At 38.8% G+C, this 19315-nt stretch overlaps 2 protein-coding genes across 2 annotated transcripts in view; both read right to left on the bottom strand.

The window, feature by feature from the left end:
- Positions 1 to 1659, bottom strand: part of LOC110156965 (ryanodine receptor 2-like) — a 37022-nt gene extending 35363 nt beyond the window's left edge. Inside the window, 3 exon segments of the mRNA XM_055162508.1 lie at positions 271 to 375; positions 452 to 571; positions 1535 to 1659. Coding sequence (XP_055018483.1) covers positions 271 to 375; positions 452 to 571; positions 1535 to 1582 — 273 coding nt within the window. The 5' untranslated portion in view covers positions 1583 to 1659.
- Positions 1660 to 4058: 2399 nt separating this feature from the next.
- On the bottom strand, positions 4059 to 19277 carry actn2b (actinin, alpha 2b). The gene is given in 22 exon segments (XM_020921531.2): positions 4059 to 5196; positions 5198 to 5274; positions 5369 to 5527; positions 5601 to 5666; positions 5777 to 5923; positions 5986 to 6165; positions 6356 to 6490; positions 6624 to 6806; positions 7231 to 7371; positions 8450 to 8558; positions 10435 to 10585; positions 11025 to 11172; positions 11720 to 11950; positions 12547 to 12639; positions 13236 to 13321; positions 13460 to 13541; positions 15782 to 15860; positions 16042 to 16129; positions 16200 to 16286; positions 16362 to 16481; positions 16578 to 16692; positions 18991 to 19277. Coding segments are annotated over 22 exon segments (2682 nt in total). The 5' UTR covers positions 19117 to 19277; the 3' UTR covers positions 4059 to 5117.
- Between the last annotated feature and the right edge of the window lie 38 nt (positions 19278 to 19315).

Genomic DNA, 19315 nt, shown 5'->3' with positions numbered 1-19315 from the left:
ATGACCTTCAAGGCCACTGTGTAGCACAGATAAAAAGTACGATGTATCTAATTTTTAATTTTTTTTTTATTAGTTATAATATCAGACATTTCTTCAAACCATCTTTTAATAACGTTATCTTATGTTTGTCTTTTCTTGTTGCCTTATGTAAAACATCTTTGGGTATCTTGAAAAGTGCTATACAAATGTTACATATTTGTTATTATTATCGTTATCACATAAGATGAGTCTTAGTTTACGAGATACAATAAAAAGATGTAGAATATTCACCTTTTTTGATATTTGCTCAGTGTGGGCCAGCATCTCTTGCAGAGCCCGGACAGATAGACACTGAGACAGCACAAAGCCACACAGGGACACATCGGGAGGAACATTCTGAGAAAACAAACAATATATACTGAATAAATTCCCTGTTTTAAATAAATAATGTCAATGTGAACCATTTCTTTACCTTAGAGTTAGAAGTTGCCTCAAGAGAACAGCGTCTGCTACCAAAGCCTTCAGCTGAAAGACACAGCTTCACAGGTTCTGAGTTACAGGAGAAAGTACTCTGCAAAACTACTTCATCTCCCTGGGGAAAAAAAACAAAAACAACAATACATTACATACCACACTTTCCACATTTGTCACATTCAAATTCAAAGTTCAATACTTTCCTTTGTCTCACCTCTGTGCACACATGGTGTATACTTCCATATAGGGAATTTAGTCGACTATCTGACCCCTAATTCACCCTTCTGTCCACTCTCATATCAGCAAAACTCTGGTAACAGTCTGCCACACTCCCTCCCACTGACACATCACCATAGCAACAGTTAACAAGTCCCCATTTTCTAAAGTTTGAAGTTTCTCTGTAAGTAATTATGATAGAAGATCCTGTTCCCCTCACCTCAATCCATAATAGTGGATATATAGTCCATAATATGGAGTGGCTTCGGAGACAATTTGGATCTGTTTCTTTATGAGGAGGGCCCTGATTCCCACATGCCCAGTCACCAGACACTGTTCTCTGTGACATGCCCTTATCAGAGCCCCGAGATAATGAGCAGTCAGAGGATGACTTACAGTTAATAATGTTAAAAAGAATGTTATTTAAGAACAAAAACTCAAGAATAACTTACATTTTAACTTTATTAAGCACTAGTTGTATTTGTATGCAGACCTGACCTCAAAAGTTTAAGTCACTCGGCATCTATATTATAAAACATGGACTGGAGTATGATTAACAAAGTAGCATAATAATTATAAATGTGCAGACCTAGTGAGCCCAATCAGACTATGTGGCCTAGTTAGCTATATGTTTTATCAGTTTAAACAAATGCTGAAAACAACAACTGATATTTGTTTTCATGACTTATAGATGAGTAACAGAATATGAATACATTTCTCAATCAACTCAGCTAATACGTGAAATGGAAAAGTAACTGGTTTGTGAACTATTTAGAACAGCCTATTTATGCAGAACTGTGAACCTGACGAGTTGACTGATGCTTTTTTATTTTTTTTAACCAATTATAAGAAGTGCAAGACTTACTAGTCGTAGAAACTGAAATTCTTCATCTGCATCCCCAGTCTCCATCATGTTCTCATCTTTGACTGAAAGTGGAGGACATTAAGAGAAATATAAGACAAATGATGCCTCTGAGCCAAAGGTGTTTGAGACTTGTCTCCAGTTCTCTGAGTTCAGCATGGGCCTCTATGGTAGGCCACCTTCTGTGGGCGGAGTCTCGTCATGTGATCGCCACTGGACGTGAAGAAATTTAATAAACCTCCAGTTGTTCAATATACAAATGAAATATGCATAATATGAATATGGTGCCTTTCGTTTTCTAAGAATTAAGAACATGCACCACTTATGATTCAATAACTAAATCAGCATCTTTAAAATTACAATGATGCTTTATTAGATCCGAGCGCCAGAAACTGGCGAAGGGCCTATCAGTTAACTCACCATGACGTAGCAATGCGCCAGAGCTTTTCGAAGCTTTTGTGATTGAAATAAAATTTAATATGAGAGTAAAAAAATTTGTTTTTCAAAAAATTTCAGAAATTGTGCACAAAATTCTGTTTTGGCGTCCTGATTCGAAAACTCAACAACACCCTTGTCATATTTTTTTCACATTTCACCGTCCGAAGCTAAGCTAACAGCTAACAGCGTTTGTTTTTCAGCAGAACTGAACTGAACGAGCCTCAAGTCCAACCACCTAAGCTCTCACATGCCCCGGGTCAGATTACTTTTCCTTTTTAGGACACTCTGCAGTTAATTTATTTCATAAAAATATTCAATATATTTGGTCTAATGCTAGTTGTTGTAAGCTAACTAACTTAGCTGTGACAGTCAGTCTAGGGTGACCAAACGTCCGTTTTTCCCCGGACATGTCCGTATTTTGCGTCCTGTCCTGTGCGTCCGTTTTTGTTTTGTTTTTTTATAAAGTGGTGCAAATGTCCGGGTTTTCAGTACCGTTCATTGGGGACATTAAACTGAGCGTTTCTCGTAGCGTCTGTGACTCTGAAGGAGCAATCACACACAAACAGTCGGTCGGCCTTCAACACACCGAAGCACAAATGCGCATTAACAATGACTTGTACAAGAAATTCTCCGTTTTCCGTCCCGGTCGGGACAAGTGGGAGGTCATGTGCACAGGTTGTGAGGTGAGACTGCAGTGTTCCCTCGTTTATCTGGGGGTTAAGTTCTAAAAATAACCTGCGATAGGTGAAATCCACGAAGTAGTCAACTTTATATTTTACAATTATTCTTTCTGTTTTAAGGCTGTAAAACCCCTCAGCACACACTTTATAAACTTTTCTCAGACAGGACAGGTGCAACCCTTTTTACTTCCTTCTTAAAACATATTGCTGCTGTCGTCCTTGTGTTATTTTCCTCCTTCTTTATGTAACAAACTGAAGATTCATTTATTCTGTAATGGAGCCTACAGCGCAGAGTCCCGCACGGGTCCATTTTTGGAGACCACCAATACAACACCGCAACCACGCAGTACAGGACCGCACCTGCCCGTTAACCTGAGATAATATCAAACTTTGGCGCTGCCTACGCCACGGACTGAACCAAGACTAAACCAGGACTAACCCAGGACTGATTTCAGGACTGAAGAGGAGTACTAATCCATGACTGAACTTGGACTAAAACAGGACAAAAACCAGGACTAAACCAGAACTGAAACAGGACTCACCGTCGGGACGGGCTCGGAGGTGACCGTAGGAGAATAGACCGGCTCGGTAAACACAGCAATTGCCCGATCGCGCTTTGCTGACAAACTGCTCAGCGTTCTCTTTCTTAAGTCCAAGATTAGTCCTGGTTTAGTCCTGACCCACCCGTGGATAATAACTACCCGCCTGTAATAGACAATACGCTTTCATATGCTGTAAAAAAAAACAAAAAACGAGAAACGGTGAGACAGCGAAAGGTGAACAGCGATATAGCGATATAGCGATATAGCGAGGGACGACTGTAGCTCAATGTCGCCCCGTCACTGATGTCCATGAAATTGGGTAAAATAGCCACAAATGATACTAAATTAAGAGTAAAGTTACTTCAAAATATGTTTCTCAAGTCTAAGTAAAAAGTGGAAGTCCAAAAAATGTGTTAAGTAGCTAAGAGTAAAAGTATTCGGGGAAACTACTCCTCAAGTAACTTAAGTTAAAAGTAACTAGACGAAACATCTGATTTGTCGTTTCAAGTTAATGCAATTATGAGGATAAAACATGAAATAGTACTCATGTCTGGTATTTTCACAATGGGAAGAAAGTACATAATCTGTAAATAATGACTCACGTAAATGTATCAGGATATATTAGGTCACTGTAATGCTAGTGGCACCTGCCCTACACCTAATGTATGTAACGCGATGATTTAGGACAATTATGAGGTATTTATGAGATATTTCAAGTGATAAATACAAAAATGTTGGTGGTGAAATAATGTCTCCTACATTTATTTCATTGTTGTCACCTGTTGTCCGGGTTTTACATGTTTTTTTTTTACATGGTTTTACAGTGGCTCTCTCCTCAAATGACATGTAAATTTAAATCAAAACAAGTTTATATCTCTTATGGCAACGCAAAGGCATTTTATTTTAATAGATCCATGGTGCAATAGCGCCCCCTAGACAATTTGTATGGAACATTAACATTTTATTTGTCATAAATATACAAAATTTGCTATGCATGGTCTCAATAAAAAAAAAATTATGACCCCACATTCCATTTACATTGTATTGCCATGGCAACAGGGCAAAATGATGTCCTTGCCAATGGGATGTCATTACACAAACTTTGGCCAAAGCAAATTTGGTAGCTAGATGCATCATGGCAATGTATATTGTGATTTGATTTTATTTTTTAAATAAACATGTCAAATTTTTGAAAAATGGCAGGGTTAGTCTAAGGGCTATGGTTAGGGTTGGGGTTACAATAATTAGGGTTAGGTTTAAGCTTAGGGTTGTGTTTAGAGTTAGGCCTAGCATCATGGTTGGGGTTAACAGTTATTAGGATTAGTGTGGGGTGCAGCGAGTGCGGTGCGCTGCAATTGGAGGGTGTGGCATTTGCATGGGCAGGCCGCGGCCGATCATTGCCACTTGCAGCTATATTTATGATTATGATGAAGGACATTACACATTCTGCATTTGTGATGATAGTTCTTTATTAGACAGTTTAGACTGAAGTAACCAATGCAAAATGCAAATACATCAATTTAATAATACAAAAACTGGACGGCAGTTTGTTTGCAGTCAGGTCAATGGGGAATCGTAATTGAAGTATGTTACAAGTAATACTAGCTGATTGCATTGCAAAACTTCCATTGGACAAAATCAGTACTGTCCTTTGTTTTTAGTTTAGTTATAAAAGCATTAGTGTCTTTCATCGTATTTAAATCTCTAAAATCAGGGGACGTTTATTATGCCAATTATGACAAAAAAGGCCTAGTACATAGAACAATGCACAGCATGAATGTGGACAAACAATGTAACAACATTTCTAATAGAAGGCACCCTGGAACTAGCACAGATAACATGGATCATGGCTGCATTATCAATAATTAAACCTCACATGATAGAGGGCTGGTTAATAATAGGATAGAGAAAGGGGGGGTCATAAGGTTAAAGGTCACTCTCGCCATAGAGGGCAGTGGAGAAGGCTGTGTAATCTAGTGCGCCTGGTGGTGCTCCAGGGCCTTTATGGTGGCATCCTCGTGATACAGTACTCTGCCTGCTCAGGAGGGAGCTCTCTTCTCAACTCCTCAACAAGTATGTAGGGCTGCAATGTAAAATCACAGATCAGAGATTAGATTTATTCTAAAATATCCATCCAAATACCATAAGTCACACAGAACTGCGCTGTGAACACATGCCTTGTCAGCTGCCAGGATGCGGAAAGATGCCACGACCTGCTCAGCGGTGTCTGTGTCGGCAGTCTCTCTGGTCATAAAGTCGATGAACGACTGGAAGGACACGATTCCAGTGCCATTAGGGTCGACAAGCAGCATTATACGGGCAAATTCTACCTCTCCCTGTGGGAGACAACATTAGAGAGTCAACAAGCTGTCACGTTTAATGTGGTCTCATATTTGTCTGTAGATTTACCAAGTCATAACCCATTGAGATCAAACAAGCACGGAAGTCATCCGTTTCCATTGCACCATTTTTCTTCTGAAATTAGACAGCATATCAAATACAAAGAATAAGTGACAAGGAAATGCACCATTAATAGAAACTAGCATACATGAGAAAATTATATTGCATAAATAAGACTCAAATACCCGGTCAAAGTGGTTAAAAGAAGATCTAAACTCATTCATCTGCTGCTGACTGATACCCTTTGCATCACGAGTCAGGATCTGGGTCTCAATCTCATTAATGGTTCGAGCAATAGTGGTGAGGAGCAGCTCCCATCCAACACGAATGTGCTGTTGAAACAAAACTAAGTAAAAACCTGATCCAAACCAAATCTCGTTTCAGTGTTGTGTACCTCCATAGTGTAGTTTGTGTGTTTGTTGTCAAACACCAATGACTCTTGGATGAGTTGGTGGTCTCCTTCCAGCTTGTCGATGTTGGGTTTGTAAGCTACTATGACATGCTCACACTGTTTCAGCTGGGTCATCTGGTCTTCAAGGGTGCCACCTATCTCCAGTGAGCAGCGTCCAATTTCCTGGCATTACAGTACAATATCACACATAGTGGTTACACAAGTTTCTTAGCACCTTTCAACATTGATTGGATTTAAAGCATTAGATCCATTCATTAATCACCACAATTTTACAATATAATTCATTTTTAAACCCTTATTGGTTTTAATAACATCACTGGGATTGTTAGTATGTGTTTCATCCACAACTGACTTCCATTCTGGTCTGTATCCAAGGAGCAATGAGATTAGCTTGGGCAGCAAACTGACGTCTCAGCCTTTCATGGGCATGCTGGCGAGCCATCTCCTCCTGGAGGGCACTGTCTCTTTGAGGGACCAGCTTTTTCACCTTCAAAACAGAAGAATTTTATAATGAAACATATGTATATATATATATATATATATATATATATATATATATATATATATATATATCTTCTACATCTGCAATATATTTATAATTATATATATTTTTGTTTTACCTTGTCCCATTTATCAAGCAGTTCTTCAGTTGTGATGGAGCTGTAGGGATTGACAAGAGAAGCCTTGATCCCGTAGCTTTGGGAAATTTTCTGCACCTCGTTGTGGATTCCTAAAATGGCCTGCCTCTCGGCATCAGCTTCAGGTAAAGTCGCTTTAAACTGCTCATGAGCTGCAATTAGGCTCTGATAAATTAAAGAGGGTAAGGTAAGGATATAAGAATGTTCAATAAAGGTGCATTGTGTAACTTTTCTTGTGGACGGTCAATCAAATGCTTTTCTCCATATGTTATTGCTTTGTCTAGAATGTTTCACAGTATGGTAATCAACCTGTTTTTCTTTGTGGAGACCAAACCAAACCAAGTTACAGGTCAGATCTGTGGAGATGCAACCCTGCTCACAGCCAGAATGCCTGTTTCTCTAATTATTTTATTTTTAAGCTATAAAACCACTGCTGTTTAATATTATACTGTGGAACATTCCAGGCAGAGCAATGACATACCCATAGAAACAAGGAGGTGACAGACCGTCAACTAAAAAGGTACATAGTGCACCTTTAAAATATTATTTTAATTATTGCCCTAAAATGTTAATAAACTGAGCCCATTACCTGAACTTCTTCAATAGTATGTACTATAAACATATCCTGCAGATCCTCCATGGCTCCCTCCATCCAGTTATTAAATGGTGCTGACCTCTTGGCAAACTCCAGGAACAGCTGATCAATAGTTTCTAACAGCTTCTCTGTGCGCTAAGACAAACAGGAATATGACAGGCGTTACATCTATATTTTTACATCTTTAAACTCCCCATAACACAGCTCCTGTCCAACACCAACACAACCTTCATACCTTGCATTGAAATCCAAAAACAAACATCCCCTCACCTGTTTTGATGGCTAATCCCACAGCACATGCCTTTGTTCTGGCCTTGTTAACCCCCAATTCTGGCAGGGCGCACAGTAACAGGGTGCAGGCCCCTCACCTCAGCAGGGGACATTGGGAGTGACAGAAAGCAGGCGTCTGTCCCTGTCAGTCACACTAAGCCTTGGCTCTTTTCCCCGAGCCCTCACACATTTACAGTTTGGAATAGGCCAGTACAGATCATAGGAAATGCCTGGCAGATACTCAACTACTCACTTCCAGGAGACAAATCAAACCACTTTTACTTTATTTTAACTTTAACTCCAAGTGACAGATTTCATTTGAGCTGTTAGCGCCCCACAAATGTTTATTAAAGGGCCCACATTAGACTATTTTCTGATCTATGTCGTAATGTTGTTTCCTTACCAACAATATACCTGCAGCTGTCTTGTGTATTCACACAAGTTTAACACTCTGTTCCCCCTTGTGATGTTATGTGGTAATACAGGAAGTGTCCCACTGTGTTAAATTTCCACCTTCACTAAAATCAACTGCATAAACTACCGCTTGATGACATCACAAGGTGGAACAGAGCATTTTGAGCTTTGGAGATATAGAAATACTAATAATAAGGTGTTCAAACATGTGCGAATGAAACAAAAACCAAGTCCAGGTATGTTTTGAATGAGGTAACAACATTTAAACATGGCTTAAAGCTCACAGAAGCCCATTTTGCACAATATAGGACTATATGGGTTAAATACATATATTAAAATCTAAAACAATTTGATCCTTTTCAACAATAGTATACATATTCTTCAGACAAATTCATAAACCTACACAATGTATAGAACTGGGAGTGTGAAACATTGGCACACTCTAGTGGTGGTTGTGTTGCCGCATCAAACATTTTATTTGATAGCAGCTGCCCAAATATTTAAGAATTGAAAAAATGTATAATATTACCTCAAGTGCCTCTCTTCTCTTCTGAGTCAGTGTTCCCAGTCTGTCCCACAAATCACAAATACTTTGACAGCGTTGGTTCACTGCAGCCACATCATGGTAATCGAGCTCACTAGAAGAAACAAAGAGAAACAAGCAAAAAACAAAAAAATTTATGGGATTAAAACATAAAACACAGTACATATAATTTTATATTTTTGACTTAATTTTAAATCTGCTTTTTTTAACTATTTAATATTTCTTCCCATCTAGCCCAAATGTTTTTAAATTGATCTCTACATGTGTACAAATGAGTGTAGAAGTGTAAATGTGTGTGACATTTTTTTTCTTGTGAGATCCTATGTCATTTCTTTTCCCCATACTTATTAATAAATACAACAGCAATGTGATGATAAAATACCAATCAATAATTACCAATGAGAACACATCGCTCAAACACTGAAGACAGCCCAAAAACACACACACAGACAGTGCATTTATTGTATATGATATAACAACATTCAGACATTCACATCTACTGTGCTGAAGTGAATATTCCTGCCGCGTGTATTTTATGGGTAGGGAGGTCTTCAGTTTCTTATTGGTATCTCTGATAGTAGATGTCATTCCACTGGTCTTTGCTTGTATTGAAGTCAGTAGTGAAAGGCGTGAAGGTGCCAGGTGCGATCTGTCCATTCAGGAAGTACAAATATGGATCATAAAATCCATAACTTTGTGGTTGCTGGTACATTCCACTGGTTATTATTGTGGCCATACAGTCATCACCCTTTTCTTCATCTGATGGGGCATAGTCACTGAAAGAACTTCATGGTGGGTAACCTTGTTCTTCAATTTCTTGTCGATTGTGTCCACTCTCATTTTTGGATTCATAGTGTTGGAGATCTCAAGCTTGATAGCCATAATGTTGAGAAGAACTTGGAGGTCCTGGCATCACTGTGTCTAGATGCTCTACATGCTCTACATCCCATTCAACATTCCCGTAATTAGTTTCCTTTACGGTGGTCATGGCACCTGGATGAAACTCAGAAATTGCTTTATATCTAGACAATGAGAGACCAGTTTCTGGATAGACCGTGGGGACAGCGTCAGCCTCCACATGTTTCTGGGGTACTTTCTGAAGGGTTAGGGTTGGGGTAATTTTGATTTAGACCAGTAGGAGGAAGAGGAGGAAGGTGCTTTGAAAAGTCATAATTAGAATCCCATCCCATTGAAAGATAGAATAATAAGTTAGTTTTGGCACATGTTTTGTAGATGTTCACACAAATATTTACCATAATTAGCAGCATTCCAGCTCAAAATAAAAGGAAGAAGAGACTGCAATAGGAAATAATTAGGATTTAGACAGAACCTCAAAATCCTACAACAGAAATAAACTTGCTTTTTGACTAAGCTACCTCATAGGAACCCATGAAATCATATTTCTGATTCTGAAATTTTGCCTTTGTAAAATTAACTAAAACTTAAAACTCAACCAAACTTCTGCTTGGGTAACAGTAGACAGGTATGTGCATCTGACTTCTAATCAGACCCATCCACGCTGTCTTGTTTTCTGAAGACAGATTTTTCTTTGACACTTAAAGGTGTACTGCATAACATTTCTAGTGGAGGGTTCCTCACCTGCTTGTCTCCATGTAAATGTTATTGCGTTGTTTGGAATGTTCCACAGTACGGACCTATCTATCACAAGGGAGACAAGAAGGTTACAGTATTGCGCTACATTACAATTCAGATATATGGAGAGTCATCCTTATTCTTAGAAGGAATTACCCATAATGAATAAATGCTAGGTGTATATGTTTAATGTCATACAATGGAATATTACAGGCAAAACAATAACCTCTCCATGGAGACAAGTGGGTAACGGACCCTCCACCAGAAACAGTGCACAGTGCACCTGATACTTTAGGTTACTTCAGATTCTGACGTTAACTATTATTATTGACAATTCATATTTTAGTTTTTTGTGCAAACTTGAGTAAAATTCATACTTAAGTTCCTGGGCGATGGCGGCGATCTGCTCTACTCTGTCCTGGTGAGCAGCCAAATCACTTTCAAAGGCCTCATGTTTGCGAAGCAGGGCTCGCACTTCTGTCAGGGTAGCTGTTTCGTAGTCCTTTTGTGATAGGATCAGCTCCTTACCTGCATCACAAAACATTAACAAATAAATGAACTGGAATGAAATATTGTGTTTCCAATTAAAGGTGCACTATGTAACTTTTTGGTTGGGAATCCATCACTTGCTTGTTTCTATGGATACCTGGAATGTTCCACAGTATGATATGACAGATCTACCTTAGATTTATTCAATTACAGGTGGCTTTATGTCTCAAAAATGCCTACAAAATCAGGCATTTTGACAGCAAGTGGTGTTGCTTCTCTACAGGACTGGTCTCCATGAAGATAGAAAGGCTTAATGCCATAGTGTGAAACATTCCAGAGAAAACAATAACATTTCTATGGAGACAAGCATTTGACAGACCCTCCACCAGAGAAGTTACACATTGCACCTTCAACTTCATATTGAACTAACATTGCCATGATTTGTCTAAAATTTTAAATATGCAAAAATGTGACTAACCAGTTGCCCAGTTCTCATGGTTTGTAGCCTTTTGACGGAACTTCTCAGCCAGGTGGTCCAGTCTTTCCAACCTACGAATTTCAGTTAGAAGCCACTCTTCATAACCTTTCTCTGCCTGCTCCAGACCCTGCCAAGCGCTGGCTATATCCTACATGAAATAAAAAGAAATGCTTTCAAATCAACAATTTACCACAATACAATGTCCTTCACTAATATAGTTGGGTAACCCATCGATCAAAGGAAGGCTTATAGTAAATAGTTTGTAGTTAATTCTGAAGATTTTCTGTTCCAATTATTAGTGTATATATCATTTCTGTATGTATTTATTTCTTTATAGTTCAAGTGGAAGAGATGGACACAGGCTTGCTTTCAAGCCTATATTCTGACAATGTTTAAATTCAGGCTCAAATAGTTATCTTTAGCTGTACATCTGACTGAAAGGTTTTTATTCGGCATTTTTCTCTTTTTATGTAAATTTTATGATGCTTATGTTTTGATCTGTTTCTATTGTGATTTTAATGTCTTTCTTATTCTATAGAAATAAACTTGCCTTACCTTGCCTAGCTGATTTAAAACACACCCAGTTTGCTCAGATATTTAAAATGCTAACAATTCCATATCCTCATTTCATCAACCAAATTTTATTGTCAAAACTACCAACTTGGTCTATTCTTTATAGATGATTAGTTACTTACAGACACCAGCTTCCCCTCAGAAGGCATGAAGGCAGGGCGGTTACTGATGCGTAGCTTGGTTTGCAGTGTGTTGAAGTTAATTTCCAACTGGCACTTCTCCTGGACCTTGGGGGGCTTGTGTTGGCGCCTGTAGTCCCTGAAGTCTTCCAGTTTCCTCTGCATCTCTGACATGGTCTTCTCTGGGGTCCTGTTCTCCAGCCAGGGAGTGGTACGGCGAATCCACTCCAGCAACTGTCCCACACAAGAACAATAAGGCAGTAATTGTAATCAAGTCAATAATTATTTCATCTTATATATATATAAAAATAGGAAGAGGGTCCAATTCTGGGTTCCTAAAACCATGGGGCCTGGAACAACAGACACCTTTGTTGACTGCCCTCTTTGTATTAATATATTTCTATATATTTTACTTTTACATAGTCATGCCTTATTTGACAACGGTCTCTTGCTATTTTTGTTCCTCTTTTTTTATTATATCCATTTATATTGTTTCCCTTTGTTATAATATATTGTGACGTGTGAGCTACTGTGTCCAAATAATTTCCCTTAGTTTAAGTGGGTGTCAGGCAGATAGATTTGTGTGAGAATGGCAGTTCTTTTTTACTATCTATACAACCATAAAACTCAGAAATGTAATATCATCTTAAATTGAAGTTTGACCTCTTTTTAGAACTCCATGAAAAAAAATTACACCCCGGGAACCTGCTCTGTTTAAATTATGCAACATTATACAAGAAGTTCAAAGGTTTAATTTAACTTTTGGCCATATTTCACAAGGTGTCGTCAGCACAGTTTTACACATGACATTATTTCTGCTTTTACTGTACCTCACTGGCCAGTCTCTCATATTCCTCCATCATTTTTTCATTCTCCTGGTTTACTCCCAGAACTTTACAAATCCTGTTCGCAGCGGTTTCTGCCTACAAGAACAAAGGCAGAATTAACAAAAATATATAGCACAAATAACCAAAAGTAAAAAATTTTTTTCAAGAAATGATTTGATTACAAAAATAATAAAGACAATAACTTAACCATTTAACTTAACCACTTAACCATTTAATGTAATAATTTTAAATACACTGTCATCATCAATGCTTCTTTGCATGTACAAGTTTGCAGCTGGGAGCATGATCATCTCAAGTGGTGATATTTCAAATATTTCAGGGGGCAGTAGAAGTACAAGTATGTATTTAGTACAAGCATGTCTTAATTAATTTAATTTACCTTTCCTGAGTGAAGACAAATGTTAATTTTGTCACCACCTCAGATATCTGTATGTATATGTACAGGCCCGTCAACAGAGTTGGGGACCTGGGGCAAGAAGCCTCACATGGGTCTCCCTTTAATATAAATTAATAGGAAGAGGGTGCAGTTCTGAGCCCCTAAAACCTTGGGGCCAGGGACAACAGATCCCTTAGACCCCCCTTGTCTACTGCCCTGTGTATGTATGTATGTCTGTATGTATTTATTTCACAGCAAATGTAAACTTTGTCACCACCTCAGATAGAAGGCATACCTGTTCAGCTCCAGCAAATGCATGATAAAAGCAGGAAACATAGGTCATGATGGCTCTCTCATCAGGCTTAGGAGTATTGATAATATCTGTGGGAAATTTTTTTTAAAATGAACTATATTGAAACATTTAAAACATTTATAGTATAGATAAAACCTATATGTGACTATAGTAATTTACTAAATGTTGCCATGGTAATTTTGACAGACATTTTTATTTTCTTGTACCTTCTGCATCCAGCATTTTGGGAATGTCCAGGTGTTTCTCGGCAATGTCAAAAGCCAGGTTTAGGTTCCCCAGAGGATCATCCTAAATAAAGAAGCACAATTCACTAGGCAGAAATGCTTGGACTTAACATGCCGCTGCGCTGACCTCCATGCTATGGTGGGCTCATTATGATACTGACCACAATGGCCATCGGGATATGTGTTATATTAATATCTATATTTATGCAGCAACCATATTTGTGCATTTATTTTTAGACTCAAAACACTATCATTTTTTTACTTTTCCATTAGTGATAGAATTATAGACATATATTTATTTGTTTATTCGCCCAAGGGACCAAATGTCTGGGCCAGAGTGCATTAGACAACAGCTGACATGGAAAGCCCTAGCTGCTAATGGGGCAATGGGCAGTGAGAGTGGGGAGAGTATAGGGAGTACAGGGATCATGGCGTTACAATTGTCTCTATCTCTGTGGCACTGTCCCATAAAGCATCAGGCTGATACAATACATGACAGGGCCAGCTGCTCCCAGATCCAGGCAGATACAAGGATAGAGTAGTAGACCGATGACGAGATGGATGATGAGGTACTCCAAAGCCAAACAGTGTATTTACAGTGCACTCCAGTTATAATTGTTCCTAGTAGGGATGGGTAGATGAGAAAATACATACGCTAAAGGTTTGGAATCACCCTCTCAATCAATGTTTACTACTTTCTAAATTTGAATACATACAGAAGACATCAAATGAATGAAGTAAAATGTATGGAATTAGGTAACAAAGAAAAATATCTCTCTCTCTCTCTCTCTCTCTCTCTCTCTCTCTCTCTCTCTCTCTCTCTCTCTCTCTCTCTCTCATATATATATATATATATATATATATATATATATATGTATTTAAAATGTAGAATGTAATAAACAACATTGAATGAGAGGATGAGTAAATATATGTTTTCCCCCCTCAAATTGATCAACCCAGTGTTTTTTTTTTTTATAATTTTAAAACCAAAACTGCTTTTGATACCAGTTTAACGATACTTATCTTTAATCATTGCCATTTTTTACCTCACAAAAATAATGAACTTTTTTCCTCCAGAGTCTGAATTCTACTCCAAAATACATGCTTTTGTTGGCAGAGGATATTGGTAGTGGAAGGTACTGTATTTAGTATTGATAAATGTATTTACTAGCAGTCTGACAGGTAAACTTGTAGAGTTATGCGTAAAGGATTTCTGCATTTGTTTTTTCCAGTGACAGTAGCTCCAAACTGAGTGGTAAGGCAGGGACAATAGAGAAGGAGCTAAGCCTCAGATCAGTAGGGACTAGGCTCATGTTTCTGTGACTATTCCGGGTCAGCATCAAGTCAGGTCAGTGGAGAGCTGAGAAGTCACCGTTACCTCAATAATGACAGTGACAGGTAACCATAAATCTGTACCTTCTAAATCATCCCAAACAGTAAAGCTATAATAATTATCTGTCCTCTAATCAGGGCTGTGCAATTTTAATTGAGATTCAGTCATGTCTAATCATCAGTGATCAGTCTTTAACTGAGAGTACCACAGTCAGTCACACAGGGGACTGGTCCTGGTCTGCACTCATGTAGTCTACATTCCTATTCTCCCCTATGGTCATAAGCTTTGGGTAATGGCTGAAAGGGCAAGATCGTGTATACAAACTGAGAAGCTCAGTCACCCAGGAAGAACTCAGAGTGGAGTCAATGCTCCTCCACACTGAGAGGCAGAAAAGCTCCCATGATAAAGCATAGAAAATGGATGGATGTGGTTTCGAACAGAGATCAGACTTTAGAGGAAGACATTTGACTATTTTTTATATTAAATGGCAATGTTTAAGAGTCTGTATTGTTCATGTTCAGAAAATAATATTCAGAAAAAAAATTTCCTTTGCCCAGTCATATCTCTAAAACATGTATTATACATGTTTAACTAAGGTAAAATTTAGAAAAGCATGACAATCTCATTATGAAGTATTTTAGTTTGACAACATTACATGGAGCTGATGCATACCATCTATCATGCATGGTTATGTTTTGAGTTGGATAAAGTGAAAAATACTTTGCTCTCTTGCCTACCAGTGGGAACATTTTGAGATCAAAGACATGCATAAAAAACCGTGCTGGATTATATTATATACCTCTATTTAGAAACGCATAAATGGGCAAAACACAAACGACCAGCAGAATTACGCAGTGAATGTTTAGCATTCGGTGCAGCCTCTCATCAGTGGCACATTTGCGTAGACTGGTTTGTTAGTGTTTAGGGTCTGGCACACACAGCACCCTGTTATCTGTCTGAGCACACGACACCTTGTTGAGCTTAGAGTAGTCGATGAGGTCGGGTCTGTGTCTATGAATCAGGGCGCAGAAAGCCAGGCCGTCCTTCCAGCTTCACCGGCCAGCAATCACAGAGAACCAACAGTCAGGTCCAATAAGGATTAGGACTAAAGCTGAAGTCTACCCACAGACATTACCAACCATACAACACTTATAGCAGACAAAGCCGGGATTAGCAAAATATAAAGTGCACTAAACTTCAAATTCCCATTCTAACCAGCCATTTTACTTACCTGACATGGAAGTTTTGGACATTGACATTCCTGTAGGGAGCAGTCTTTCTCTGACACCACAAGAGAAGACCTTCCTTTGCAGATGTTTCTGAGCAGATACAAAAGAAGGAATGTTATTCGCTATTGGTATTTTTCATCTTTTTATTCAGTGGTCTCACCTTCGACAGAGATGTCCTGGATGGCAAAGCGGAGGATGATGGTCCAGATCATTCCAAGTGTCATTTTTACATTTCCATCAACAATCTCTGAAAGAAATACCAGTTTGATGCTATTTATTCTTTACTAAACACAAAACGCAATCTGTGCTTGCTTAAAATTACCTTCAGCTCCAATAGAGACCAGTTTGACCCCTTTGCTTGTAATGAAATCCAATGCTTTGTTTACATTAGCAATTTTATGAAATCGCATCTTCCCTCTGTCTGGTTTGGGTAACCTTTCACCTGCGGCAGATGAGGAATAGACAACAGCATCATTAATATTCAGTGACTTTTCAAAACATAGGTTCATATTTCATGCATCAAAATCTAAATCCTGACCTGAGATGACTTCCAAAAGGAGCATGAGCTTGAGACCATTCCTGAGGTCCTCCTCAATATTTTCAATCTGTGTACCAGCTTTCCTCAAGTGAGAGTTACACCAAGCTGTAAAGGTCTGTGAGAAGAAAAAAGTTAGATTTCATGTAATTGTCAAATGAGAAAATAGCGAACATGTACATTTTATTTCAGTGATGCCATAAAATCTGATTAAACTGTTGAAATCATGAATCATGAAAATAATGTTCTCAACACATATATTAGCATTTGTAAGCAAAATAGAGACAAAAAGACAAAATAATCAACAAAGCCATCATAGAGTGACTTCAGCTAACTATAATTTATTATAATCAGGTAACAGTGCAATATATTTGTCTGTAGTTCTTTTAACAGTTATGCCCTATACATCAGTAGTGATTTTACAACACAACTGACCCTCACATAGTATACATTATACTGTACACCAAGTCTGGACTAGATCATTGTACCTCAAAAGCCTGTAGTGGAGCAAAGTGATCGGCACTGTACGGATAAAAGCAGAAAGCCCACCACATTCCAACTGATATAAGGTGTTAAATTTAGAGTGCTCTGGCATGCTTTATGATAAGACATGGGGAGGAAAACGTCCACATGGCTGAAAATGTCACGTGGAGACAGACTGTGTCAGTCTGCATCACAGTATAATGAGCAGGTCCAGCTGCAGATAGGAGATAACCTTATCATAACATGTATGCTGTTCGTCCAGGTGACACCTTTTACTATGTCTGGCATGAATGACGGTTGGAAACGCAAACCCGGTGGCCATTAGAGTCAAGTGCTACTTAACTACTGTGATGGTTTACATGCCTCCAAACTTCTTGGGTCCCTCAAAAGCATTTTGGGACATAGCAGTCATTGCATATTTTGAAACAGAAATATTTTGACAACTTATTCAGCCATATGAGGTCACCCCCGCACACTGTAGTGGTTGGATGGAACAAGATAAGCTACTGGTGTAAAAACAATAGTGTTGTGTTTCTCTTTAAACTTTGTGACTTTGAGCTGTTGCTACATTACAACAGATCAGACTCCATTTGACCCCGCTTCCAGAAACCTGCTGCCCACCCTCACCACTCTTTCCAGCACTACTGCTGAGCAGTGACGAGAACCGCTAAAAATATTTATGAATCACATCCACCGGGCACCACTGAACTGGCTCTTTAGGCCCTGGCAACTACCAGCTCAAAATCTGTCATGCTCCTAAAATGATGTACATACAGTGGCCATTTCCATTTTGTTTTACAGAGAATGTCACAATTTATTTGTGGTGTAGTCAAACTGCTTTACCAAAGCATTTATATGTGCTCTGGAACACAAACAGGCCTGGTTGTCCCAACAAAGCCTTGTGACTTTACTCACGGTAAAATATTAAGCTAGTGTATGATTTATAACTCAGTTTTAACCACGTGTATCAGAAGAGAAGGGGACATTTCTAACAGCTGCCTTCTGCTCCAAGCACAGCCAATTTGCACTTATCATCTCCAAATGTTTATCAAGGGCCTATGGAAAATCACTATGTCAGTAGAAGCAAAATATACTGATTTAGCCAAAAAATAACAGACATGAGTTCTGTCCTAGAAATAGGACTAAAATAAATCAGAGATGTATGCGGCAGGTGAGTTAAACAGAAACAACAGTTACAGATTGTTTCCGTGGAACTCAGACAGATATGGAGATGTGCTGTGGCTGGGACAATATTTCTGTGAGGTTTCTATAAACAAAAGAATTACAGCACCAAGGACACCGGATTAGCCCTACTATAAAGCCTTTTGGTCCCGGGGTTAAATTTAGATGCAGCGTCCTTTCTAATCCCAAGAGCGTCATCATGTGTTGGAGCATCTGTTGACAGGCCGCATTCCGCTCGTATCAGCCGCTGGACCACTGCTATTGTTAGCGGGTACCAGCGCATCTCTCCTCCTCCTGCACACCACAGTCACGCCAGTAGCCTATACTTTAACCAGGATCACGCAGGCAAATAGGCATATTTATTAGAATGTGTTTACGATGTTTTCTTGCAACTTTTGGGCGGTTGTTTAAGTCATAAGAACTGAACTAAATAAAAGTCAATAAAACTTACAAACTGTTCCAGGCAGAGAACATTTATATGACATGGGGGGTTGGTGTAGTTTTGTTTTGAAGAAAAACAAGGCCGAAGAGCAAATAAATATTGTTAAAAAAAAAACGTTGTAAAGGGCTATTGTTCTTCTGTGGGCGAGACGTTTGACTTCATAATAAAAAATATGTGATAAAAAAACTAAAGGTCAGTAAAAGATTCATTAATAAACCGCCAACATGTATTTATCAAAGTTTATTTTAATTGGCTCAGTGCGCGTAATAATTTTTTTTACGCACGTTGCCAAGACGAGTTCTGACTTACTTTTCTTTGCTGTTGTTCCCAGGCAGGGTCGAGAAGCATGTCCCTGTCCCACTCATCCTCCTGAATCATATACTCGTCCTCGTAGCCATTATCATAGTGCACCATGGTATCCATTTGGGTCATCATTTTTGCGCAGTTCGTTTTGCTCAAATTCGCTGACTTTCTATTCGAGTTGAAGTTAATTACGGCAAAGTTTCTTGAATAGCTTTCTTCAGAGTTGCTGTTGATCTCTCACGCTTGCCCTTGTCCTCTCGACCCGACAGACGTCTGGCCCTGTCGCCTCAGTTCAAAAGGGACGGGCTCATTAGTACTGGCCAGTCACGTG

Source organism: Boleophthalmus pectinirostris, unplaced genomic scaffold (genome assembly GCF_026225935.1).
Source record: "Boleophthalmus pectinirostris isolate CB_2022bp ecotype Guang Dong unplaced genomic scaffold, ASM2622593v1 HiC_scaffold_5, whole genome shotgun sequence".
Taxonomy (NCBI): Eukaryota; Metazoa; Chordata; class Actinopteri; order Gobiiformes; family Gobiidae; genus Boleophthalmus; species Boleophthalmus pectinirostris.
The sequence above is the reverse complement of the archived record's forward strand: the minus strand, read 5'-3'. Positions and strand labels throughout refer to the sequence as shown.